The sequence below is a fragment of the Oncorhynchus nerka genome, linkage group LG3 (assembly GCF_034236695.1).
Source record: "Oncorhynchus nerka isolate Pitt River linkage group LG3, Oner_Uvic_2.0, whole genome shotgun sequence".
Classification (NCBI taxonomy): domain Eukaryota; kingdom Metazoa; phylum Chordata; class Actinopteri; order Salmoniformes; family Salmonidae; genus Oncorhynchus; species Oncorhynchus nerka.
This window is the reverse complement of record NC_088398.1, coordinates 74,903,263-74,927,976: the sequence shown is the minus strand read 5'-3', so window position 1 is coordinate 74,927,976 and position 24,714 is coordinate 74,903,263. Positions and strand designations below refer to the sequence as shown.

At 49.4% G+C, this 24,714-nt stretch overlaps 1 protein-coding gene across 3 annotated transcripts in view; it reads right to left on the bottom strand.

Annotated features, from left to right (window-relative positions):
- Positions 1-24,714, bottom strand: part of LOC115116727 (diacylglycerol kinase eta-like) — a 143,150-nt gene that overhangs the window by 66,108 nt on the left and 52,328 nt on the right. For all 3 annotated transcript variants that reach the window (XM_065015816.1, XM_065015810.1, XM_065015819.1), the window contains 2 exons: positions 4,470-4,574; positions 1,920-2,052 (listed from right to left, as the gene is read on the bottom strand). In XM_065015816.1, the coding sequence (XP_064871888.1) occupies positions 1,920-2,052; positions 4,470-4,574 (238 nt within the window). The remainder of the gene's footprint in view (positions 1-1,919; positions 2,053-4,469; positions 4,575-24,714) is intronic.

The following is a 24,714-nucleotide window of genomic DNA, read 5'->3' as shown; positions in this document are numbered from 1 at the left end:
CCAGGAGGGACACACAGCACTAAGGAAACCACCACAGCCCAGGAAGGGCACAAAGCACTAAGGAAACCACCACGGCCCAGGAGGGACACACAGCACTAAGGAAACCACCACAGCCCAGGAGGGAGACACAGCACTAAGGAAACCACCACAGCCCAGGAAGGGCACAAAGCACTAAGGAAACCACCACAGCCCAGGAGGGACACACAGCATTAAGGAAACCACCACAGCCCAGGAGGGACACACAGCATTAAGGAAACCACCACAGCCCAGGAGGGACACACACCATTAAGGAGACCACCACAGCCCAGGAGGGACACACAGCACTAAGGAAACCACCACAGCCCAGGAAGGGCACACAGCACTAAGGAAACCACCACAGCCCAGGAGGGAGACACAGCACTAAGGAAACCACCACAGCCCAGGAAGGGCACAAAGCACTAAGGAAACCACCACAGCCCAGGAGGGACACACAGCATTAAGGAAACCACCACAGCCCAGGAGGGACACACACCATTAAGGAGACCACCACAGCCCAGGAGGGACACACAGCACTAAGGAAACCACCACAGCCCAGGAGGGACACACAGCACTAAGGAAACCACCACAGCCCAGGAGGGACACACAGCACTAAGGAAACTACCACGGCCCAGGAGGGACACACAGCACTAAGGAAACTACCACAGCCCAGGAAGGGCACACAGCACTAAGGAAACTACCACATCCCAGGAAGGGCACACAGCACTAAGGAAACCACCACAGCCCAGGAGGGACACACAGCACTAAGGAAACCACCACAGCCCAGGAAGGGCACACAGCACTAAGGAAACCATCACAGCCCAGGAAGGGCACACAGCACTAAGGAAACCACCACAGCCCAGGAAGGACACACAGCACTAAGGAAACCATCACAGCCCAGGAAGGGCACACAGCACTAAGGAAACCACCACAGCCCAGGAGGGACACACAGCACTAAGGAAACCACCATAGCCCAGGAAGGGCACACAGCACTAAGGAAACCATCACAGCCCAGGAAGGGCACACAGCACTAAGGAAACCACCACAGCCCAGGAAGGGCACACAGCACTAAGGAAACCATCACAGCCCAGGAAGGGCACACAGCACTAAGGAAACCACCACAGCCCAGGAAGGGCACACAGCACTAAGGAAAACATCACAGCCCAGGAAGGGCACACAGCACTAAGGAAACCACCACAGCCCAGGAAGGGCACACAGCACTAAGGAAACCATCACAGCCCAGGAAGGGCACACAGCACTAAGGAAACCACCACAGCCCAGGAAGGGCACACAGCACTAAGGAAACCACCACAGCCCAGGAAAAACATCACAGCCCAGGAAGGGCACACAGCACTAAGGAAACCACCACAGCCCAGGAAGGGCACACAGCACTAAGGAAACCATCACAGCCCAGGAAGGGCACACAGCACTAAGGAAACCATCACAGCCCAGGAAGGGCACACAGCACTAAGGAAACCATCACAGCCCAGGAAGGGCACACAGCACTAAGGAAACCACCACAGCCCAGGAAGGGCACACAGCACTAAGGAAACCATCACAGCCCAGGAAGGGCACACAGCACTAAGGAAACCATCACAGCCCAGGAAGGGCACACAGCACTAAGGAAACCATCACAGCCCAGGAAGGGCACACAGCACTAAGGAAAACATCACAGCCCAGGAAGGGCACACAGCACTAAGGAAACCATCACAGCCCAGGAAGGGCACACAGCACTAAGGAAACCATCACAGCCCAGGAAGGGCACACAGCATTAAGGGAAAACACAGAAGATAGCATCCTCTCATTAATGAGGAGACGGAGAGATAAATGAGGAGGAGAGGTGTTAGGAGATAAAACAGAGATGTGAGTGTGTGTGTGTGTGTGTGTGTGTGTGTGTGTCTTACCTTCACAGGACAGGCCGTGGGAGGTGACGCCAGAGAGGCTGTCCCTACAGACGTTACAGAAGGTGGGCCGTGCGTGGGAGCAGGCATACCAGTTGTGCATCCCTGAGAAATGTTCCACATTAAACTGTGCTGTCTGACAAACGAGAGGTTAAGTCAGGTTGGCAACACCAGGATAGACAGTCAGGTACTTTACTTCAAACATTAGGTTCCGGTTTGCTCACATTAAGAAACACACACTGACCAAAGTAATATAAATAGATATGTAGATAAAGTAATCGTAACATTCTGAATAGACAAATGGCACAAATGACCCGAATATTTTTAAGAGACGGTGTGGCACAGATAACCGTCACTTTAAATAGATGGAAAGGTACATTATCCAATGGGGATTCCACATCTAGTAAACATTGACTGCATGTTCACATTGTTTACTTAAACTAAGACACACTTAAAGAAAACCTATATGAATTTTTAACATAAATTGCATTGCAGCGTTCACGATACAATGTTTTTGGACAGCTCAGTGGTGTTTTAGGTGAGCAACATAGAACCTATACACACACATTTTACACAAGCATTTGAAGAGATTACTTGACATTTTCTGACTTCTTTAGGGAAGACTTTTACAACGTATAGGAGACAGATTTGACCATAAATCATATCATACCACACACACCTACACACACACACGCACACACACGCACACACACACCTACGCACGCACACACGCACCTACGCATGCACGCACACACACGCACCTACACACGCGCACACACACACACACGCACACACTCGCACACACACACACACCATCTATCCATCCCTATTAGAATGGGAACCTATGGTTTCAACATGGGAGTATAGTTTGCTGAACCTCTAGTTCTATCAATTCTATTCTCTGTAGCTCAGCGGTGCATTGCAGTGGAGAGGAAAGAGAGATGGAAACAATCTTACAGCATCTGTCTTTCCCAAATGAAAGGCATTAATATGCAATGCTGGCACTGTACAACATACACTGTATCTGCCTGGAGACAAACGCTGCAGTCAACCAATATCAACAGTATATCTGTTTCTGGTCGCTGCAAAACACAACGGCAACGCTGTTAAAAACACCCTGAGAAGATAATACAGGGATTATTATTATTCAGCATGAATATCTAACAGACACTCTTATCTTCCTGTTGTAAAAAGATCATTGGGTTCGTGATGGAGTGATGTGAGGGACTATTTAGTGCCGAGCTCTGTTTCCTGGTGAGTTCTAAGACACCCAGAGAGTAAGACACTAGCAGTTAAAAACCTGTCAAACATTTCCGTTTAGACAACACCGCCTGGTGTTATGTTTGTGTGTGTGTGTGTGTGTGTGCGTGTGTGCATGTGGGACTTCTCTGAGTGTGACACTGTGTGTGTGTATGTCTCCTGTGAGCTGGGCTTCCACGACCACCCTCAATGGGTGAAATAGATGTTCCAGTCCACTGCACGCTACAGAGCATGCAACCCCCTGCTCACACTACACCACCCTGCTACTCACACTCTACTACCCTGCTACTCACACAACACTACCCTGCTACTCACACTACACTACCCTGCTACTCACACTCTACTACCCTGCTACTCACACAACACTACCCTGCTACTGACACTACACTACCCTGCTACTCACACTACACTACCCTGCTACTCACACTACACTACCCTGCTACTCACACTACACTACCCTGCTACTCACACAACACTACCCTGCTACTCACACTACACTACCCTGCTACTCACACAACACTACCCTGCTACTCACACTACACTACCCTGCTACTCACACAACACACTACACCCTACCCTACTCACACTACACTACCCTGCTACTCACACAACACTACCCTGCTACTCACACTACACTACCCTGCTACTCACACTACACTACCCTGCTACTCACACTACACTACCCTGCTACTCACACAACACTACCCTGCTACTCACACTACACTACCCTGCTACTCACACTACACTACCCTGCTACTCACACTACACTACCCTGCTACTCACACTACACTACCCTGCTACTCACACTACACTACCCTGCTACTCACACTACACTACCCTGCTACTCACACAACACTACCCTGCTACTCACACTACACTACCCTGCTGCTCACACACCTTCAACAGAAACAACAGAAACAGAAATATCTGCACTCTTAACTGACATAGTAAGACAATGATCAGATCAAAGATCTATTGTTTTCTGCAACACAATGCATACCACCTCTCTCCTTCCCCCTCTCTCCATGCCTTGTCTCTCCATACCACCTGTCCCCTTCTCCCTCTTCTCTCCTTCCCCCTCTCTCCATGCCTTGTCTCTCCATACCACCTGTCCCCTTCTCCCTCTTCTCTCCTTCCCCCTCTCTCCATGCCTCCTGTCTCCATGTCTCCTCTCTCATTCTCTGCCTCTTTCTCTCTCACTCTCAAAAGCTCACACAGGCAGTGGATCTGTTGTTATAGAGAACAGAGAATGGATCTGTTGCTAGAGAGAACAGAGAATGGATCTGGTCTTACCTCGTAATGCTCTCGGGACTGGACGGACTTCAGCGAGCTGATCCAGTCCTCCATCTCTTTCCTGTTTTCTGCGCAGAGGATGAGCCTGCGGAACGGAGTGATCACCTGGATGGATAGAGAGACAGAGAGGGAAAATGAGTGTACTGTCCTCTCCTCTGCCTGCTCTGCCTCTGAGCCGATGGGAGATCCGCTCTCCGTCTTTAAAAGAGAACTAGCCCCCTCCCTCCCTCGCTCACTTTCTCAGCCCTCTCAAATATTTCCTCACTCTCTCCCTCATCACTTATTCACCCTCCCCTACCCACCCCTCTTCTCTCTCTCTCTATCTACCTCCCTAACACTCCCTCTGTTTTGAGTATGATGCGAGGTGACAGGCTGAGCCTTGGTAAAGGCTGATAGCCCATCACCCCACTTCCTCCTCCTCTCTTCCTTCGCTCTGTCCCTCTCTCTGCACTGAGGGAGGAAAGGAGAGCCTCCCAGGGGACACACAGACAGAAAGAGACAACCCTTTAGACACACCGACAGAAAGACATGACAGACAGAACGACATGAAACAGAAAGACATGAGACAGAAAGACATGAGACAGAAAGACAAAACAGACAGAAATACATGAGACAGAAAGACAAAACAGACAGAAAGAGATGAGACAGAAAGACATGAGACAGAAAGACAAAACAGACAGAAATACATGAGACAGAAAGACATAACAGACAGAAAGACATAACAGACAGAAATACATGAGACAGAAAGACAAAACAGACAGAAAGAGATGAGACAGAAAGACATGAGACAGAAAGACAAAACAGACAGAAATACATGAGACAGAAAGACATAACAGACAGAAAGACATAACAGACAGAAAGACATGAGACAGAAAGACATGAGACAGAAATACATGAGACAGAAAGACATGAGACAGAAAGACATAACAGACAGAAAGAAATAACAGACAGAAAGACATGAGACAGAAAGACATGAGACATAAAGACATGAGACAGAAAGACATGAGACAGAAAGACAAAACAGACAGAGACATGAGACAGAAAGACATAACAGACAGAAAGACATAACAGACAGAAAGACATGAGACAGAAAGACATGAGACAGAAATACATGAGACAGAAAGACATGAGACAGAAAGACATAACAGACAGAAAGACATAACAGACAGAAAGACATGAGACAGAAAGACATGAGACATAAAGACATGAGACAGAAAGACATGAGACAGAAAGACAAAACAGACAGAGACATGAGACAGAAAGACATAACAGACAGAAAGACATAACAGACAGAAAGACATGAGACAGAAAGACATAAGAGACAGAAAGACATGAGACAGAAAGACATGAGACAGAAAGACATGAGACAGAAAGACAAAACAGACAGAGACATGAGACAGAAAGACATGAGACAGAAAGACATGAGACAGAAAGACATGAGACAGAAAGACAAAACAGACAGAGACATGAGACAGAAAGACATGAGACAGAAAGACATGAGACAGAAAGACATGAGACAGAAAGACATAACAGACAGAAAGACATAACAAACAGAAAGACATGAGACAGAAAGACATGACAGAAAGACAAAACAGACAGAAATACATAACAGACAGAAAGACATAACAGACAGAAAGACATGAGACAGAAATACATGAGACAGAAAGACAAAACAGACAGAAAGACATGAGACAGAAAGACATGAGACAGAAATACATAACAGACAGAAATACAAAACAGACAGAAAGACATGAGACAGAAAGACAAAACAGACAGAAAGACATGAGACAGAAAGACATGAGACAGAAATACATAACAGACAGAAAGACAAAACAGACAGAAAGACATGAGACAGAAAGACAAAACAGAGAGAAAGACATGAGACAGAAAGACATAACAGACAGAAAGAGACAAAACCCGTTCAGCATTCATCACTTCTTCATCATTCTGGATTATCTCTCCTTACTCCTCTTTTCTTACCTTCCTTTCATTTTTACCCCTCTGCCTTCTTTCTTTCTCTCTCTCTCTTTTCTCCTCTCTCCATATTTCCCTTCCCTCTCCTCCTCTCTTCATCCTTCACCACCCCCCTCCCCTTCTCCTCTCTCTCCATATTTCCCTTCCCTCTCCTCCTCTCTTCATCCTTCACCACCCCCTCCCCTTCTCCTCTCTCTCCATATTTCCCTTCCCTCTCCTCCTCTCTTCATCCTTCACCACCCCCTCCCCTTCTCCTCTCTCTCCATATTTCCCTTCCCTCTCCTCCTCTCTTCAACCTTCACCACCCCTCCCCTTCTCCTCTCTCTCCATATTTCCCTTCCCTCTCCTCCTCTCTTCATCCTTCACCACCCCCTCCCCTTCTCCTCTCTCTCCATATTTCCCTTCCCTCTCCTCCTCTCTTCAACCTTCACCACCCCCCTCCCCTTCTCCTCTCTCTCCATATTTCCCTTCCCTCTCCTCCTCTCTTCATCCTTCACCACCCCCCTCCCCTTCTCCTCTCTCTGTTCTCTCAGGTAGTTAGAGTGGGTGTTAACATGGCTGACATTGATTCAGCATGGGGACACTCAAGGCTGTGGGTACACACAGCAACACACAGGAACACCTTCTAACAAAGCACACACACCAATTTAAATCCATTTTTCACACCCCTCCCTCCCTGTTCTACCAATCCCTTCCTTCCTGTGCTTCTCATCGCTCCCTCCCTGTTCCACCCCTCCCTCCCTGTGCTTCTCATCGCTCCCTCCCTGTTCCACCCCTCCCTCCTTGTGCTTCTCATCGCTCCCTCCCTGTTCCACCCCTCCCTCCCTGTGCTTCTCATCACTCCCTCCCTGTTCTACCAATCCCTCCCTCCCTGTGCTTCTCATCACTCCCTCCCTGTTCCACCCCTCCCTCCCTGTGCTTCTCATCACTCCCTCCCTGTTCTACCCCTCCCTCCCTGTGCTTCTCATCACTCCCTCCCTGTTCTACCCTCCCTCCCTGTGCTTCTCATCACTCCCTCCCTGTTCCACCCTCCCTCCCTGTGCTTCATCACTCCCTCCCTGTTCTCCCTCCCTCCCTGTTCTCACCCCTCCCTGTTCCACCCCTCCCTCCCTGTGCTTTCTCATCACAATCCCTCCCTGTTCCAATCCCTCCCTGTTCCCTCCCTGTGCTTCTCATCGCTCCTTCCCTGTTCTACCAATCCCTCCCTCCCTGTGCTTCTCATCGCTCCCTCCCTGTTCCACCCTCCCTCCCTGTGCTTCTCATCACTCCCTCCCTGTTCCACCCCTCCCTCCCTGTGCTTCTCATCACTCCCTCCCTGTTCCACCCCTCCCTCCCTGTGCTTCTCATCGCTCCCTCCCTGTGCTTCTCATCGCTCCCTCCCTGTTCCACCCCTCCCTCCCTGTGCTTCTCATCACTCCCTCCCTGTTCTACCAATTCCTCCCTCCCTGTGCTTCTCATCACTCCGTCCCTGTTCTACCAATCCCTCCCTCCCTGTGCTTCTCATCACTCCGTCCCTGTTCTACCAATCCCTCCCTCCCTGTGCTTCTCATCGCTCCCTCCCTGTGCTTCTCATCGCTCCCTCCCTGTTCCACCCCTCCCTCCCTGTGCTTCTCATCACTCCCTCCCTGTTCTACCAATCCCTCCCTCCCTGTGCTTCTCATCACTCCGTCCCTGTTCTACCCCTCCCTCCCTGTGCTTCTCATCGCTCCCTCCCTGTTCCACCCCTCCCTCCCTGTGCTTCTCATCACTCCCTCCCTGTTCTACCAATCCCTCCCTCCCTGTGCTTCTCATCACTCCGTCCCTGTTCCACCCCTTCTTCCCTGTGCTTCTCATCACTCCGTCCCTGTTCCACCCCTCCCTCCCTGTGCTTCTCATCGCTCCGTCCTTGTTCCACCCCTCCCTCCCTGTGCTTCTCATCACTCCGTCCCTGTTCCACCCCTCCCTCCCTGTGCTTCTCATCGCTCCGTCCGTGTTCCACCCTCCCTCCCTGTGCTTCTCATCACTCCGTCCCTGTTCCACCCCTCCCTCCCTGTGCTTCTCATCGCTCCGTCCCTGTTCTACCAATCCCTCCCTCCCTGTGCTTCTCATCGCTCCGTACTTGTTCCACCCCTCCCTCCCTGTGCTTCTCATCACTCGGTCCCTGTTCCACCCTCCCTCCCTGTGCTTCTCATCGCTCCGTCCCTGTTCCACCCCTCCCTCCCTGTTCTACCAATCCCTCCCTCCCTGTGCTTCTCATCACTCCCTCCCTGTTCCACCCCTCCCTCCCTGTGCTTCTCATCACTCCGTCCCTGTTCCACCCCTCCCTCCCTGTGCTTCTCATCGCTCGCTCCCTGTTCCACCCCTCCCTCCCTGTGCCTCTCATCACTCCCTCCCTGTTCCACCCCTCCCTCCCTGTGCTTCTCATCGCTCCCTCCCTGTTCCACCCCTCCCTCCCTGTGCTTCTCATCGCTCTCTCCCTGTTCCACCCCTCCCTCCCTGTGCTTCTCATCGCTCCGTCCCTGTTCTACCAATCCCTCCCTCCCTGTGCTTCTCATCGCTCCCTCCCTGTTCCACCCCTCCCTTCTATCTCAGCAGCTGTGTACAGGTCTGTCTGCCCTGTGGACCAGCAGCACATGAGGCTCTGACCCTATTACCCGCTGTGGAAACATAGCCATTAGCTCACAGACAGCAGCCAGATACACACACGGCAGTGTGTGTGTGTGTGTGTGTGTGTGTGTGTGTGTGTGTGTGTGTGTGTGTGTGTGTGTGTGAATGCAGCATACGACACACACTCATATCACTGTATGAGGCAGATAACCCCCATCTGTTCAAACACAGTCTCCCACACACTATTGTACTGGTGCTGAATTTTCTGTATGAAGTCTACAGTAGCACCATTATCATATAATAAAGACTACCACTGAAGCCGTTTGTCAGCCATATTGTCTTCTCCATTAGGATACATGGACAGATACAGCTTCACTGGTTCAGTGCAGATGAAATCTCTTTTTGATGTGTTGTGACCAACGTGTTGTCGTAGATTTTGGGGGGTTGTATCATTTGATTTACACAACATGCCTACCACTTTGAAGATGCAAAATATTTGTTATTGTGAAACAAACAAGAAATAAGAACTTCAGCGTGCATAACTATTCGTCCCCTCCAAGTCAATACTTTGTAGAGCCATCTTTTGCAGCAATTACAGTTGCAAGTCTCTTGGGGTATGTCTCTATAAGCTTGGCACATCTAGCCACTGGGATTTTGCCCATTCTTCAAGGCAAAATTGCTCCAGCTCCTTCAAGTTGGATGGGTTCCACTAGTGTACAGCAATCTTTAAGTCATACCACAGATTCTCAATTGGATTGAGGTCTGGGCTTTGACTAGGCCATTCCGAGACATGTAATGTTTCCCCTTAAACCACTCAAGTGTTGCTTTAGCAGTATGCTTAGGGTCATTGTCCTGCTGGAAGGTGATCCTCCAACCCAGTCTCAAATATCTGGAAGACTGAAACAGGTTTCCCTCAAGATTTTCCCTGTATTTAGCGCCATCCATCATTCCTTCAATTCTGACCAGTTTCCCAGTCCCTGCCGATGAAAAGCATCCCCACAGCATGATGCTGCCACCACCATGCTTCACAGTGGGGATGGTTTTCTTGGGGTGATGAGACGTCTTGGGTTTGCACCAGATATGGCGTTTTCCTTGATGGCCAAAAAGCTCAATTTTAGTCTCATCTGACAAGAGTACCTTCTTCCATATGTTTGGGGAGTCTCCCACATGCCTTTTGGGGAAAACCAAACATGATTACTTATTTTTTTCTGGACACTCTTCTGTAAATCCCAGCTCTGTGGAGTGTACAGCTTAAAGTGGTCCTATGGACAGATACTCCAATCTCCTTTTTGGAGCATTGCAACTCCTTCAGGGTTATGGTTTGGTCTCTTTGTTGCCTCTCTGATTAATGCCCCCCTTGCCTAGTCTGTGAGTTTTTGTGGGAGTCCCTCTCTTGGCAGGTTTGTTGTGGTGTCATATTCTTACTTTTTTTTGATAATGGATTTAATGGTGCTCTGTGGGATATTCCAAGTTTCTGATATATTTTTATAACCCAACCCTGATCTGTACTTCTCCACAACATTGTCCCTGACCGGTTTGGAGAGCTCCTTGGTCTTCACAGTGCTGCTTGCTTGGTGGTGCCCCTTGCTTAGTGGTATTGCAGACTCTTGGGCCTTTCAGAACAGGTGTATATATACTGAGATCACGTGACACTTAGATTACACACAGGTGGACTTTATTTAACTAATTATGTGACTTCTGTATTTTGGTAATTGGTAATTGGTTGCACCAGATCATATTTAGGGGCTTCGTAGCAAAGGGGGTGAATTCATATGGACGCACGACTTTTCCTTTTTTATTTTGTATAATCTTTTGAAACAGGTAATTTAAAAAATTTCACTTCACCAATTTGGAATATTTTGGTATGTCCATTACATGAAGTCCAAATGAAAATCAATTTAAATAACAGGTTATAATGCAACAGAATAGGAAAAATGCCAAGGGAGGTGAATACTTTTGCAAGGCACTGTACAGCGGCCCTCTGCATGTCTGGTAGATAAAATCAAATCAAATCAAAATGTATTTGTCACATACACATGGTTAGCAGATGTTAATGCGAGAGTAGCGAAATGCTTGTGCTTCTAGTTCGGACAATGCAGTAATAACCAACAAGTAATCTAGCTAACAATTCCAAAACTACTACCTTATAGACACAAGTGTAAGGGGATAAAGAATATGTACATAAAGATATATGAATGAGTGATGGTACAGAGCGGCATAGGCAAGATACAGTAGATGGTATCGAGTACAGTATATACATATGAGATGAGTATGTAAACAAAGTGGCATAGTTAAAGTGGCTAGTGATACATGTATTACATAAAGATGCAGTAGATGATATAGTGTACAGTATATACATATACATATGAGATGAATAATGTAGGGTATGTAAACATTATATTAGGTAGCAATGTTTAAAGTGGCTAGTGATATATTTTACATAATTTCCCATCAATTCCCATTATTAAAGTGGCTGGAGTTGGGTCAGTGTGTTGGCAGCAGCCACTCAATGTTAGTGGTGGCTGTTTAACAGTCTGATGGCCTTGAGATAGAAGCTGTTTTTCAGTCTCTCTGTCCCAGTTTTGATGCAACGGTACTGACCTCGCCTTCTGGATGATAGCGGGGTGAACAGACAGTGGCTCGGGTGGTTGTTGTCCTTGATGATCTTTATGGCCTTCCTGTGACATCGGGTGGTGTAGGTGTCCTGGAGGGCAGGTAGTTTGCCCCCGGTGATGCGTTGTGCAGACCTCACTACCCTCTGGAGAGCCTTACGGTTGTGGGCGGAGCAGTTGCCGTACCAGGAGGTGATACAGCCCGACAGGATGCTCTCGATTGTGCATCTGTAGAAGTTTGTGAGTGCTTTTGGTGACAAGCAAAAATTTTTCAGCCTCCTGAGGTTGAAGAGGCGCTGCTGCGCCTTCTTCACGATGCTGTCTGTGTGGATGGACCAACTCAGTTTGTCTGTGATGTGTACGCCGAGGAACTTAAAACTTACTACCCTCTCCACTACTGTTCCATTGATGTGGATAGGAGGGTGTTCCATCTGCTGTTTCCTGAAGTCCACAATCATCTCCTTAGTTTTGTTGACGTTGAGTGTGAGGTTATTTTCCTGACATCACACTCTGAGGGCCCTCACCTCCTCCCTGTAGGCCGTCTCGTCGTTGTTGGTAATCAAGCCTACCACTGTTGTGTCGTCCGCAAACTTGATGATTGAGTTGGAGGCGTGCGTGGCCACGCAGTCGTGGGTGAACAGTGAGTACAGGATAGGGCTCAGAACGCACCCTTGTGGGGCCCCAGTGTTGAGGATCAGCGGGGTGGAGATGTTGTTGCTTACCCTCACCACCTGGGGGCGGCCCGTCAGGAAGTCCAGTACCCAGTTGCACAGGGCGGGGTCGAGACCCAGGGTCTCGAGCTTGATGACGAGCTTGGAGGGCACTATGGTGTTAAATGCTGAGCTGTAGTCGATGAACAGCATTCTCACATAGGTATTCCTCTTGTCCAGATGGGTTAAGGCAGTGTGCAGTGTGGTTGAGATTGCATCGTCTGTGGACCTATTTGGGCGGTAAGCAAATTGGAGTGGGTCTAGGGTGTCAGGTAGGGTGGAGGTGATATGGTCCTTGACTAGTCTCTCAAAGCACTTCATGATGACGGAAGTGAGTGCTACGGGGCGGTAGCCGTTTAGCTCAGTTACCTTAGCTTTCTTGGGAACAGGAACAATGGTGGCCCTCTTGAAGCATAAAAGACACACCTGCGCACATCATAACGTCATTGCCCACTCTCTCTGTGTGTGTGTGTGTGTGTGTGTGTGTGTGTGTCACGCCCTGACCTTAGAGATCATTTTTATGTCTCTATTTGGTTTGGTCAGGGCGTGATTTTGGGGTGGGTATTCTATGTTAGATTATTTGTATTTCTATGTTTTGGCCGGGTAGGGTTCTCAATCAGGGACAGCTGTCTATCGTTGTCTCTGATTGAGAACCATACTTAGGTAGCCCTTTTCCCACCTGTCTTTGTGGGAAGTTGACTTTGTTTATGGCACACAGCCTTAAGCTTCACTGTTTGTTTTGTAGTGTTAATGGTTTTGTTCGGCGTCTTTTCTAAATAAAATAATATTTACGATCACCACGCTGCACCTTGGTCCAGTTCTTTCAACGACCGTGACAGAACTTCCCACCACAAACGGACCAATCAGCGGGGAGGAGCAGCGTGTTCAGGAGGACTGGACATGGGAGGACATCCTAAATGGCAAAGTATCCTGGACATGGGAGGAGATTCTGGCGTGAAAGGATCGCCTGCCGTGGGAGCAGCTGGAAGCAGAGAGGAAGGTGGAGGCAGCGAGAAAGAGGGCCCAGGTTTACACAGGGTCACGGCTGGCACTAAAGACCGGGAGGCCACTCCAAAACATTTTTTAGGGGGGGGTCACGGGGAGTGGGGCAGAGTCAGGATTCAGACCTGAGCCAACTCCCTGTGCTTACAGTGGTGAGCATGTGACTGGTCAGGCACTGTGCTATGGGGTGATGGGCACGGTGTCTCGGTTGAGCTTTCACAGGCCGGTGTGCTCTGTGCCAGTGTCCCACATTTGTCGGGTGGAAGCGGGCATCCAGCCAGAACGGGTTGTGCCAGCTCTGTGCTCGAGACCACCAGTGCGCCTCCACGGCCCAGTGTATCCGGTGCCTCTGCCAAGAACAAAGCCTCCTGTATGTCTCCCCAGCCTGGTGAGTCCAGTGCCTGCTCCCAGATACAGGCCTCCTGTATGTCTCTCCACTCCAGTGATGATCCATGGCACGAAGCTTCCAGTGATGATCCATGGCACGAAGCCTCCAGTGATGATCCATGACAAGAAGCCTCCAGTGATGATCCATGACAAGAAGCCTCCAGTGATGATCCATGACAAGAAGCATCCAGTGATGATCCATGACAAGAAGCCTCCAGTGATGATCCATGACAAGAAGCCTCCAGTGATGATCCATGGCAAGAAGCCTCCAGTGAGTAGTCATGGCACAAAGCCTCCAGAGACGGTCTCCAGTCCGGAGCCTCCAGAGACGGCCTCCAGTCCGGGGCCCCCAGGGACAGCCTCCAGTCCGGAGCCCCCAGAGACGGCCTCCAGTCCGTGGCTGCAGCGAGGGTGCCCAATCCGGGGCCCGCAACGAGGGCGCCCAGTCCGGGGTCGGCGACGAGGGTCCCCGCACCAGAGGTGCCACCAAAGTGGGGTGAGCCAGTGGTGGAGCGGGGTCTGCGTCCGGCACCTGAGTCGCCACGGTGGATAGATGCCCACCCAGACCCTCCCCTATAGGTTCAGGTTTTGCGGCCAGAGTCCGCACATTTGGGAGGGGCGGGGGGGGGTACTGTCACGCCCTGACCTTGGAGATCCTTTTTATGTATCTGTTTGGTTTGGTCAGGGTGTGATTTGGGGTGGGTATTCTATGTTCTATTATGTGTATTTCTATGTTTTGGCCGGGTAGGGTTCTTAATCAGGGACAGCTGTCTATCGTTGTCTCTGATTGAGAACCATACTTAGGTAGCCCTTTTCCCACCTGTCTTTGTGGGAGGTTGACTTTGTTTATGGCACACAGCCTTAAGCTTCACGGTTTGTTTTGTAGTGTTAATGGTTTTGATCGGCGTCTTTTCTAAATAAAAGAATATGTACGCTCACCACCCTGCACCTTGGTCCAGTTCTTTCAACGACCCTGACAGTGTGTGTGTCTTGTTAGCTGGTAAACTACCATGAAACATATGGCCAATCACCTGATTAAAGAATGAGGATCAAAGTCTAATCAGTCAATACGACCACGTTAACATGAAGACCTGATCAATCAATCATTTCAATTAATGATTGTTGATGATTTTTATTGAAAAATATAACTTAGCTTTAACAAATGAACAAATTCAAACTTTTTGGGAGCAGAGGCTGATGCTGGGCCTAACATCTATGGACTTTAAGATTAATCTTTTTAATCTGATTATGGCCCAAACAAAAAGGAGACACCCATCCATTTCCACTCCTCTGCCCCCTCACCCTCTACCACCCATACCACCTACCTCGCCCTGCTCCATGTCTCCATGTCTAAGGCTGCATTTACACAGGAAGCCCAATTCGAACCTTTTTCCCCCACTAATTGGTCTTTTGAACAATCAGATCAGTTCCTTTTCCAATAATTAGGAAATATATACGAATTTGGCAGCCTGTATGAACACAGTCGAATAGCTAATCATATTAGTATCCATCCTCTCCCTCGCTATGAAACTCAAGACAACTCCCAAACCATCCAAAGGAAAAAAACATTTAAAATGCACCACAACAACACAGTACAAGAGCAGGATGGCCAGCCCCAGAGCAGGATGGCCAGCCCCAGAGCAGGATAGCCAGCACCCAAGACCTCTGAAACTGAGTAGTGTATTATACATTATACAATAATGTACAGTATGATCCATGATCATACAATATTATTTGTTTCACGTTTATTTGTCAGGGACGATGTACAAATGTTATACATTCTACCTTATATAGATGGACAACTAATTTTCCTCTCCGGTCCCCATAACAGTGTACATATTATTATTCATTATATTAGCCTAAGTGATAAAGCTGGCAGGAGAGGGTTAGTGTCTCAATGTTTAATCAGTAACTCTATTCCTTGCTACGATTGCGTGTGTCCTTCCCTCTCGAGTCGAACCCCTTAGCTACAAATCACCTTGCTAAGGCTACAGTGACCTGATGCTGCAGGGTTACATGGAGTGTGTGTGTGTGTGTGTGTGTGTGTCTTCTGTCATCCATGATCCTACAGCGAGAACAACACTCCTCCGTATCAGACGGATGCAGCTACAGTAGCACTTGACCAGCCTGAGGAATCACGAGCTGCACGGGGAAACTTAGTGTTCTGGACTCTGCTGACCACTCTGTCTCCCATTCCATGTAACAGAATGCTGCCATGGGCGATGACATTCTCCCCTTTAATGTTAAATCGAGGATACAGGTTCTACCAACAAAATATAATCTAGCAATTTGGTACCTGGCATACCATGCCACATTTTGTATTTTACATTAGTCAAATATAACATGTCTGTTACACATGTTGTGAATGATTGCTGGTCATACAATGACATGTACTGCCTTTTCGACCTGCTAGCTAACCAGCAACATACCACCCTGCATCCCACTGCTGGTTTGCCTTTGAAGCTAAGCAGGGTTGATCCTGGTCAGTCCCTGAATGGGTGATCAGACACTGCTGGCTAATGGTGTTGAAAGGCCAGTAAGAGGCATTCTTTCCTGGCTAAATTTCCAATCTGGTCAACTAATCATCCCTAGCTTCCAATTGGCTCATTCATCCCTTCTCTCCTGTAACTATTCACCAAGTTCTTGCTGTGAATGTGTTCTCAGTTTTACCTACCAGGTTAAAGGTAAGGTGAGACAGGTAGTCTCACAAACCACAAACAGTATTGAGGAATTTGGTTTGATGATGATGAATTTTCCTGCGTACCAAATACACTAGAGGGAGGTGTTCATTTGACATGGAGCTGACAAGCTTCTCAAACACTGGCTGCTTGGACAGCTTCGGATATAAACTCAGCAAAAAAAGAACCGTCCCTTTTTCAGGATCCTGTCTTTCAAAGATAATTCGTAAAAATCCAAATAACTTCACAGATCCTCATTGTAAAGGGTTTAAACCCTTTCCCATGCTTGTTCAATGAACCTTAAACAATTAATGAATATGCACCTGTGGAACGGTCGTTAAGACACTAACAGCTTACAGACGGTAGTCAATTAAGGTCACAGTTTTGAAAGGACACTAAAGAGGCCTTTCTACTCACTCTGAAAAACAACAAAAGAAAGATGCTCAGGGTTCCTGCTCATCTGTGTGAATGTGCCTTAGGCATGCTGCAAGGAGGCATGAGGAATGCAGATGTGGCCAGGTCAATAAATTGCAACGTCTGTACTGTGACAGACCTAAGACAGAGCTACAGGGAGACAGGACGGGCAGCTGATCGTCCTCGCATTGGCAGACCACGTGTAACAACACCTGCACAGGATCTGTACATCCGAACATCAAACCTGCGGGACAGGTACAGGATGGCAACAACAACTGCCTGAGTTATACCAGGAATGCACAATCCCTCCATCAGTGCTCAGACTGTCCACAATAGGCTGAGAGAGGCTGGACTGAAGGCTTGTAGGCCTGTTTGTCACGACTTCCAACGATGGTGGCTCCTCTCCCTGTTCGGGCAGCGCTCGGTGGTCGTCGTCCCCGGTCTACTAGCTGCCACCGGAGGAGGCTCCTCTCCCTGTTCGGGCGGTGCTCGGTGGTCGTCGCCGGTCTACTAGCTGCCACCGGAGGGGGCTCCTCTCCCTGTTCGGGCGGCGCTCGGTGGTCGTCGTCGCCGGTCTACTAGCTGCCACCGGAGGGGGCTCCTCTCCCTGTTCGGGCGGTGCTCGGTGGTCGTCGCCGGTCTACTAGCTGCCACCGGAGGGGGCTCCTCTCCCTGTTCGGGCGGTGCTCGGTGGTCGTCGCCGGTCTACTAGCTGCCACCGGAGGGGGCTCCTCTCCCTGTTCGGGCGGCGCTCGGTGGTCGTCGTCGCCGGTCTACTAGCTGCCACCGAGGGGGCCTCTCCCTGTTCGGGCGGTGCTCGGTGGTCGCCGCCGGTCTACTAGCTGCCACCGGAGGGGGCCTCTCCTGATCGGGCGGCGCTCGGTGGTCGTCGTCGCCGGTCTACTAGCTGCCACCGGAGGGGGCTCCTCTCCCTTTTCGGGCGGTGCTCGGTGGTCGTCGCCGGTCTACTAGCTGCCACCGGAGGGGGCTCCTCTCCCTGTTCGGGCAGTGCTCGGTGGTCGTCGCCGGTCTACTAGCTGCCACCGGAGGAGGCTCCTCTCCCTGTTCGGGCGGCGCTCGGTGGTCGTCGTCGCCGGTCTACTAGCTGCCACCGGAGGGGGCTCCTCTCCCTGTTCGGGCGGTGCTCGGTGGTCGTCGTCGCCGGTCTACTAGCTGCCACCGGAGGGGGCTCCTCTCCCTGTTCGGGCGGTGCTCGGTGGTCGTCGTCGCCGGTCTACTAGCTGCCACCGGAGGGGGCCTCTCCCTGTTCGGGCGGCGCTCGGTGGTCGCTGTCGCCGGTCTACTAGCTGCCACCGGAGGGGGCCTCTCCCTGTTCGGGCGGCGCTCGGTGGTCGCTGCCGGTCTACTAGCTGCCACCGGAGGGGGCCTCTCCCTGTTCGGGCGGCGCTCGGTGGTCGCCGCCGCCGGTCTACTAGCTGCCACCGGAGGGGGCTCCTCTCCCTGTTCGGGCGGCGCTCGGTGGTCGTCGTCGCCGGTCTACTAGCTGCCACCGGAGGGGGCTCCTCTCCCTGTTCGGGCGGCGCTCGGTGGTCGTCGTTGCCGGTCTACTAGCTGCCACCGGAGGGGGCTCCTCTCCCTGTTCGGGCGGTGCTCGGTGGTCGTCGTCGCCGGTCTACTAGCTGCCACCGATCCCTTTTCCTTTTCTTTTGGTTATGTCTGTTTTGTGTTCACCTGGTTTCACTTTGGTTAATTAGGGGGGGATTTAATTTGACACTTCCTTTGGGGTTTTGTGCGGGACTATTTTCGTTGAACTGTCAGTGAGGTTGGGGTGCGTTTTATTTTGCTCTTGTTCTTTGGAACTCGGTTCCCCTGCGCCTGACTCCGCACCCACATCTCATGGGGAAGATCTGACACTGTTGAAGGCAGGTCCTCACGAAAAATCACCGGCAACAATGTTTCCTATGGGCACAAATCCACCGTTGCTGGACCAGACAGGACAGGTAAAAAGTGCTCTTCACTGACGAGTCGCGGTTTTGTCTCACCAGGAGTGATGGTCGGATTCACGTTTATAATCCAAGGAATAAGCGTTACACCGAGACCTGTACTCTGAAGTGGGATCGATTTGGAGATGGAGGGTCCGTCATGCTCTGGGGCGGTGTGTCACAGCATCATCGGACTGAGGTGGTTGTCATTGCTGGCAATATCAATGCTGTGTGTTACAGGGAAGACATCATCCTCCCTCATGTGGTACCCTTCCTGCAGGCTCATCCTGTCATGACCCTCCAGCATGACAATACCACCAGCCATACTGCTCGTTCTGTGTGTGATTTCCTGCAAGACAAGAATGTCAGTGTTCTGCCATGGCCAGCGAAGAGCCCGGATCTCAATCCCATTGAGCACGCCTGGGACCTGTTGGAATGGGAGGTGAGGGCTAGGGCCATTCCTCCCAGAAATGTCCGGGAACTTGCAAGTGCCTTGGTGGAAGAGTGGGGTAACATCTCACTGCAAGAACTGGCAAATCTGGTGCAGTCCATGAGGAGGAGATGCACTGCAGTACTTAATGCAGCTGGTGGCCACACCATATACTGACTGTTACTTTTGTATTAGTTCAGGGACACATTCTATTTCTGTTAGTGACATGTCTGTGGAACTTGTTCAGTTTATGTCTCAGTTGTTGAATCTTGTTTTGTTCATACAAATATTTACACTTGTTAAGTTTGCTGAAAATTAACGCAGTTGACAGTGAGAGGACGTTTCTTTTTTTTGCTGAGTTTAGGTGCAAGTTAGTAGCTCTTGTGACGACCCTCCCCACTCTTTCTGCTGAATTCTTTGCTCTTGTTTTTCTTAATAGGATGTCGGTGGGCGGAGCCAGGAGGGTAGTCAGTGGAATGGGACACACCTGGGCTCGGGTGTGTCCTGGGATAAATACACCTTTCCCCAGTGCATCGAAGAGACTCTCTCCATGTCGTCACACTGTTGTTTTTGGTTGTGGAAATTTGAGGCTTTGTTTTGTGTTAATTTGTTTTGGCACCTCTCAACACCATCTATGAATACATCCACACAAATGACTACACACACACACACACACACACACACACACACACACACACCATTGTACTTGTATATAGTTTACTTTGTTTATTAAATGTTTTATCTCCGTGTTGTCTTCCTCTTTGTTATGGGCCATGAGACGGTTCGTGACAAGTGGGGTCTCATCTGGATCATAAGGTTGATTCCTAGACATTTTTGGTGTATGATGCTTTATTGCTAATTGGGATGCGCTTTAGTTGGCATTCACTCCCTTGTCTTAAAAGTGTTAGGTATTGTGCCTTCGAGACGTATCTGTGATTTTTAGTTGTCTGGTGATGTCATCAAGCAGGTGCGTTGCCTGGAAAAGTGTGGCAGTAGGCCTAATTATAGTGGTAAGATAACTGGTAAGTGTATTTTGTTTGGGAGAAAATGTGGAGTTCGTGTTAAACTCTGTAGGTGTTTTTTTTTTTTGGTACAGCTTTATTGAGTTGACTTTTTTGGTAGGACCAGGGTGGTTTGCCTTTGTTTGTTTGGTAAACTTGCCACTGCTATGGATAGTTGGTTGTGTGCTGTGTTGGAGAGTGTAACATTGGTTAGTTTCTTGCTCTCCTCGCTGTTGGGACATGGGTCCGAGGAGGTGAGTACAATCGACTGTGTACCTCAGTGGGAGATTTGGTCATGTTATTGCCATTTGCTACCCTGAGATACAGCCTTTCTTTTCCCTTGTTAGGCTTACTGATGTGTTCCACTTTAAAGTTGCAGTGTGTGTTGACTGGTAAAGAGCAGGGAGCATATTCAGCTCTTGGTGTAGTTGACAGTGTCAGTTATGAGAAGGTTAAAATGGCTGTGTTGTAGATTTATGATTTACGGTTCCTGAGGCTTACCGCCAACGATTTAGAACTTTAGAAAGGACTGACCAACAGACTCATGTGGAGTCTGCGTGAGTTCTCTTCAGTTTAATTGCTGGGGTTCCACCTCTGCGGTTATGACTTTCCAGGGGCTATGTGATCTGATTATGCTAGAGCAATTTAAGGGCACAATCTCTGATCAAATAGCCACGTACATTAACGAACGCAAAGTGAAGACTGTCTCTGAAGCTGTGGTTTTGGTGGACGAGTATGTTTTGACTCACAAAAGTGGCTTTGGAGATCCCTGCATTTGGAGTGAGTGGGGGCATTTGGAGAGATTTGGGCCTCGGCTGCCGAGACACTCTGGTTCACGGGCAGAGCTTCATTCATCTAGGGTTGAGCCTGGCTTCCGTGGTAAAGCTGACTTCAGTCAAGAGTGTCACTACTGTCAGGGTACAGATCATAAACGAATGTCCTGTTCTCAGAGCTAAGGGTAAATTCAGTACTTGCGCTAACGTTAAAACCTAAGCCTACAGCGCCTGTCCAACATCAGTTCACACCTGTCACACTGTCTCATGCCCAGGTGCATCTGAAAGCCCCAATTAATCCAGATTATTTACCTTTCATTACGGAGATTTTTGTTTCTCTTTTAGGAAGTAACGACCCAGTGCCTGTGATGATCCTGAGGGACACAGTTGCCCCTGAGTCATTTGTGTTAGAGTCTGTGTTAGCCTTCTCCGCTGAGACTGATTCTGGGAATAGCGTTCTAACTAGGGAATTGTTTTGAACGCTCTGTCAGTTCCATTGTATAAACTGATGTTGGATTATGAACTGGTGAAAGGCGAGGTTGTGTTAGGGGTGCATCCATCGTTGCCTATTGAAGGTATCGACGTTATCCTTGGGAATCACTTCGCTGGTGAGCATGTATGGCCTGTCCTGTCACCATCTATAGTGGTTTCCACTAAGCCGTCATTTGTAGGGATTCCCAATGAGAACACACAGCATTTCCCCAGAGGTGTTCTCTGCATGCGCAGTGACGCGTTCCATGAGCCGTGGCGATCTGGACCTGCGCCTGCTAACGATGTTACAAAGAAATCTGTCACTACTTTCCCTTATCTGTGCCCAACTTCGATATAATCAAGGATCAACGGGATAACCCTCATTAGAAGAGTTGCGTAACAAAATTGTACCCGTGGAACAGTTGGGAGACGTCGTCCGTTATTTTCTCCGGGATGTTGTCTTGATGAAAAAGTGGGGGCCTCATAGTTGTTTTGTGGGGGAGGCTATTAATCAGGTTGTTGTACCAGTTAAGATTTGTGAGTTGGTGTTAACTTTCCACAACGATGTTGCTGGACATCTGGGTGTGAAAACCTGACGTTTATTTTGGCCTAGGTTAAAGAGGGATGTTATTAATAGTTTCACCAACCTGTCACACCAGTAAATGAACAGGTCAACTGAATCAAGCTATTAAGCCGTTACCACTTTCCTATTCCCGTAGTCAGCCAGCCTTTTAACTATCTGATTGTTGAATGTGTTGGCCCTCTGCCTCGCTCTATGAATGGTAGTAGTTATCTGTTCAGTGTGATGTGTCAGACCACTAGGTTTCCTGCTGTCTATTCTCTCCAGTCTATCACAACTAAGTCTGTGCTAAAAGCTTTTACTCAGTTTCTCACTGTTTTGAATCCCTAAGGTTAGTCAGAGTGACCAATGATCTAATTTCACCTCTAATCTGTTTGGTCAGGTTCTCCAACAAGTCCATATTAACACAATTTGGCTAGCGCCTATCACGCGCAGAGTCAAGGACCGTTGGGACATTTCCTTCTAACACTTAAGTCTTTGTTGAGAGCTTATTGTTCGGAGATGGATAACGTCTACCGTTAGCTAGTCCACCGTCTACCGATTAGCAGCACAACTTACACTCAACTGAACGACTTGATTAGTGTAGTGTTAGCTAGCTACATAGTTGTCTTTGCTGTCTTCGTATCCAAGATAATTGTGTAGTTTAGAGTGTGTAGTTTTAGAGTGATTATCTTAATTTACCGAGGTTAGCTAGCCAGCTATTTGTCGTCCTTAACGTAACAGAACTTCCGCACTCAACAATCCGGTCGCATTTCGCTTCGCTCCACAGGTAGTATCACATTTTTCATTTCATTACAGTACAACGGCTTGATTTGTTTGATCGTAGCTAGCTACATAGCTAGCTACATAGCCGTCTTTGTATCAAAGATAATTGTGTAGTCTTGAGCGATTTCCTAGGTTAGCTAGCCAGCTATTGTCGTTCTTTTAACGCAACATAACGTAAATCAACACTGCTAGCTAGCCAGCTAGCCCCGAATAGTAGCACAGTAGAAACCATTACACTCAACGGAACGACTTGATTAGTGTAGTGTCAACAACGCAGACACTGCCAGCTAGCCTACATAGTCAACAACGCAGCCTCTGCCAGCTAGCCTACTTCAGCAGTACTGTATCATTTTAATCATTTTAGTCAATAAGATTCTTGCTACGTAAGCTTAACTTTCTGAACACTCGAGACGTGTAGTCCACTTGTCATTCCAATCTCCTTTGCATTAGCGTAGCCTCTTGTGTAGCCTGTCAACTATGTGTCTGTCTATCCCTGTTCTCTCCTCTCTGCACAGACCATACAAACGCTCCACACCGCGTGGCCGCGGCCACCCTAATCTGGTGGTCCCAGCGCGCACGACCCACGTGGAGTTCCAGGTCTCCGGTAGCCTCTGGAACTGCCGATCTGCGGCCAACAAGGCAGAGTTCATCTCAGCCTATGCCTCCCTCCAGTCCCTCGACTTCTTGGCACTGACGGAAACATGGATCACCACAGACAACACTGCTACTCCTACTGCCCTCTCTTCGTCTGCCCACGTGTTCTCGCACACCCCGAGAGCTTCTGGTCAGCGGGGTGGTGGCACCGGGATCCTCATCTCTCCCAAGTGGTCATTCTCTCTTTCTCCCCTTACCCATCTGTCTATCGCCTCCTTTGAATTCCATGCTGTCACAGTTACCAGCCCTTTCAAGCTTAACATCCTTATCATTTATCGCCCTCCAGGTTCCCTCGGAGAGTTCATCAATGAGCTTGATGCCTTGATAAGCTCCTTTCCTGAGGACGGCTCACCTCTCACAGTTCTGGGCGACTTTAACCTCCCCACGTCTACCTTTGACTCATTCCTCTCTGCCTCCTTCTTTCCACTCCTCTCCTCTTTTGACCTCACCCTCTCACCTTCCCCCTACTCACAAGGCAGGAAATACGCTCGACCTCATCTTTACTAGATGCTGTTCTTCCACTAACCTCATTGCAACTCCTCCAAGTCTCCGACCACTACCTTGTATCCTTCTCCCTCTCGCTCTCATCCAACACTTCCCACACTGCCCCTACTCGGATGGTATCGCGCCGTCCCAACCTTCGCTCTCTCACCCCCGCTACTCTCTCCTCTTCCATCCTATCATCTCTTCCCTCTGCTCAAACCTTCTCAAACCTATCTCATGATTCTGCCTCCTCAACCCTCCTCTCCTCCCTTTCTGCATCCTTTGACTCTCTATGTCCCCTATCCTCCAGGCCGGCTCGGTCCTCCCCTCCCGCTCCGTGGCTCGACGACTCATTGCGAGCTCACAGAACAGGGCTCCGGGCAGCCGAGCGGAAATGGAGGAAAACTCGCCTCCCTGCGGACCTGACATCCTTTCACTCCCTCCTCTCTACATTTTCCTCTTCTCTCTCTGCTGCTAAAGCCACTTTCTACCACTCTAAATTCCAAGCATCTGCCTCTAACCCTAGGAAGCTCTTTGCAACCTTCTCCTCCCTCCTGAATCCTCCTCCCCTCCCCCTCCTCCCTCTCTGCAGATGACTTCGTCAACCATTTTGAAAAGAAGGTCGACGACATCCGATCCTCGTTTGCTAAGTCAAACGACACCGCTGGTTCTGCTCACACTGCCCTACCCTGTGCTCTGACCTCTTTCTCCCCCTCTCTCCAGATGAAATCTCGCGTCTTGTGACGGCCGGCCGCCCAACAACCTGCCCGCTTGACCCTATC